We start from the raw sequence: 934 nt of genomic DNA, 5'->3' as shown, positions 1-934 counted from the left end.
ATGGCGCTATCCCACCACGATGAAAAGAAGAATCCGCCGGAGATCTTCCCAAGGGGATCGAAGGTGGATTCCCGATCTGGGCTACGTGTGAAAACTGTTTTTTCAAAAAAAACCCCAGACGGTTCCCGGGTTTATTCAGAAGGTCGAAAAGCAGAATTTGCACAGCGGGGAGAAAAAGCCCGGAAGGCTCTTTGCCTTCGTTCCTCGCCCGCCCTTCGGGAGACGGCCCGGGGCTCCGCAGACCGGCCTCCGCTTCTGGCCCCCCGCAGCTCCCCCGCAGTCTCGGGCGGTTCCTTCCACTCGGGGAGGCGGGCCGCGGCACGGCCGCTCAGTCGCACCGGGGGCGCCCACTCGGCCGCCCGTAAAGCCCGCCCCGGCTTGGGTGCTGAAGCCCCGCCGGGAAGGAAACGCGCGCCGGGACGGCCTCGGGGAGGGTGGCGGGCACGGAGCGCTCCTTCCCACGGCAACCTCCACACGCACACACCCCGGCACGACCTCCAGCGCTGGACGCCTCGGGGCGGCGGGCAAGCGGGGAGGCGCCCTCGGCCAAGGGAGGAGCGGAGCCCGGACGGCCAGCGGGCTTCTCCGGCCTCGCCCCGGGTTCCCGGCTGCGGGTCCCCCGCGCGGAGGGCGCTGCTCGCTCCTGCCCGGGCGCCTGGCGCAATTCGGGCTGGGGGTCCGGGAGCCCAGAGCCCGTCTGGCTTCGGCGACTGGCGGGGGCGCGGAAAGAGCGAGGGGGGCGGCGGCTGCTCGGGGCCCGACGGGCTCTTGGGGGGCGCCGGGTCCGCGCTGGGCGCCGGGCAGGCGGGCCCTGCAGACGGGGCGGGGGCTTCCCTGCCGGAGGGGGGGAACGAGCCCCTCCGCCGCTGCCCGGGGAGGCTCCGTCCGGGGGAGGCGCCGGGAGAGCCCCGTCCGGGTCCGGCCCTCGTCCCTC

At 73.3% G+C, this 934-nt stretch overlaps 1 protein-coding gene across 1 annotated transcript in view; it reads left to right on the top strand.

Annotated features, from left to right (window-relative positions):
- The window catches only part of LOC114923654 (inhibitor of nuclear factor kappa-B kinase subunit alpha-like), a 13,244-nt gene continuing 12,310 nt past the window's right edge, over positions 1-934 (top strand). The window contains exon 1 of the mRNA XM_029286928.1: positions 1-804. Within this exon, the coding sequence (XP_029142761.1) occupies positions 1-804 (804 nt within the window). The remainder of the gene's footprint in view (positions 805-934) is intronic.

Source organism: Protobothrops mucrosquamatus, unplaced genomic scaffold, assembly GCF_001527695.2.
Source record: "Protobothrops mucrosquamatus isolate PMUCROS unplaced genomic scaffold, P.Mucros_1.0 scaffold6018, whole genome shotgun sequence".
In the NCBI taxonomy this organism is placed as follows: Eukaryota; Metazoa; Chordata; class Lepidosauria; order Squamata; family Viperidae; genus Protobothrops; species Protobothrops mucrosquamatus.
Note: the sequence above shows the minus strand (reverse complement) of the source record. Positions and strands in the feature narration are given on the sequence as shown.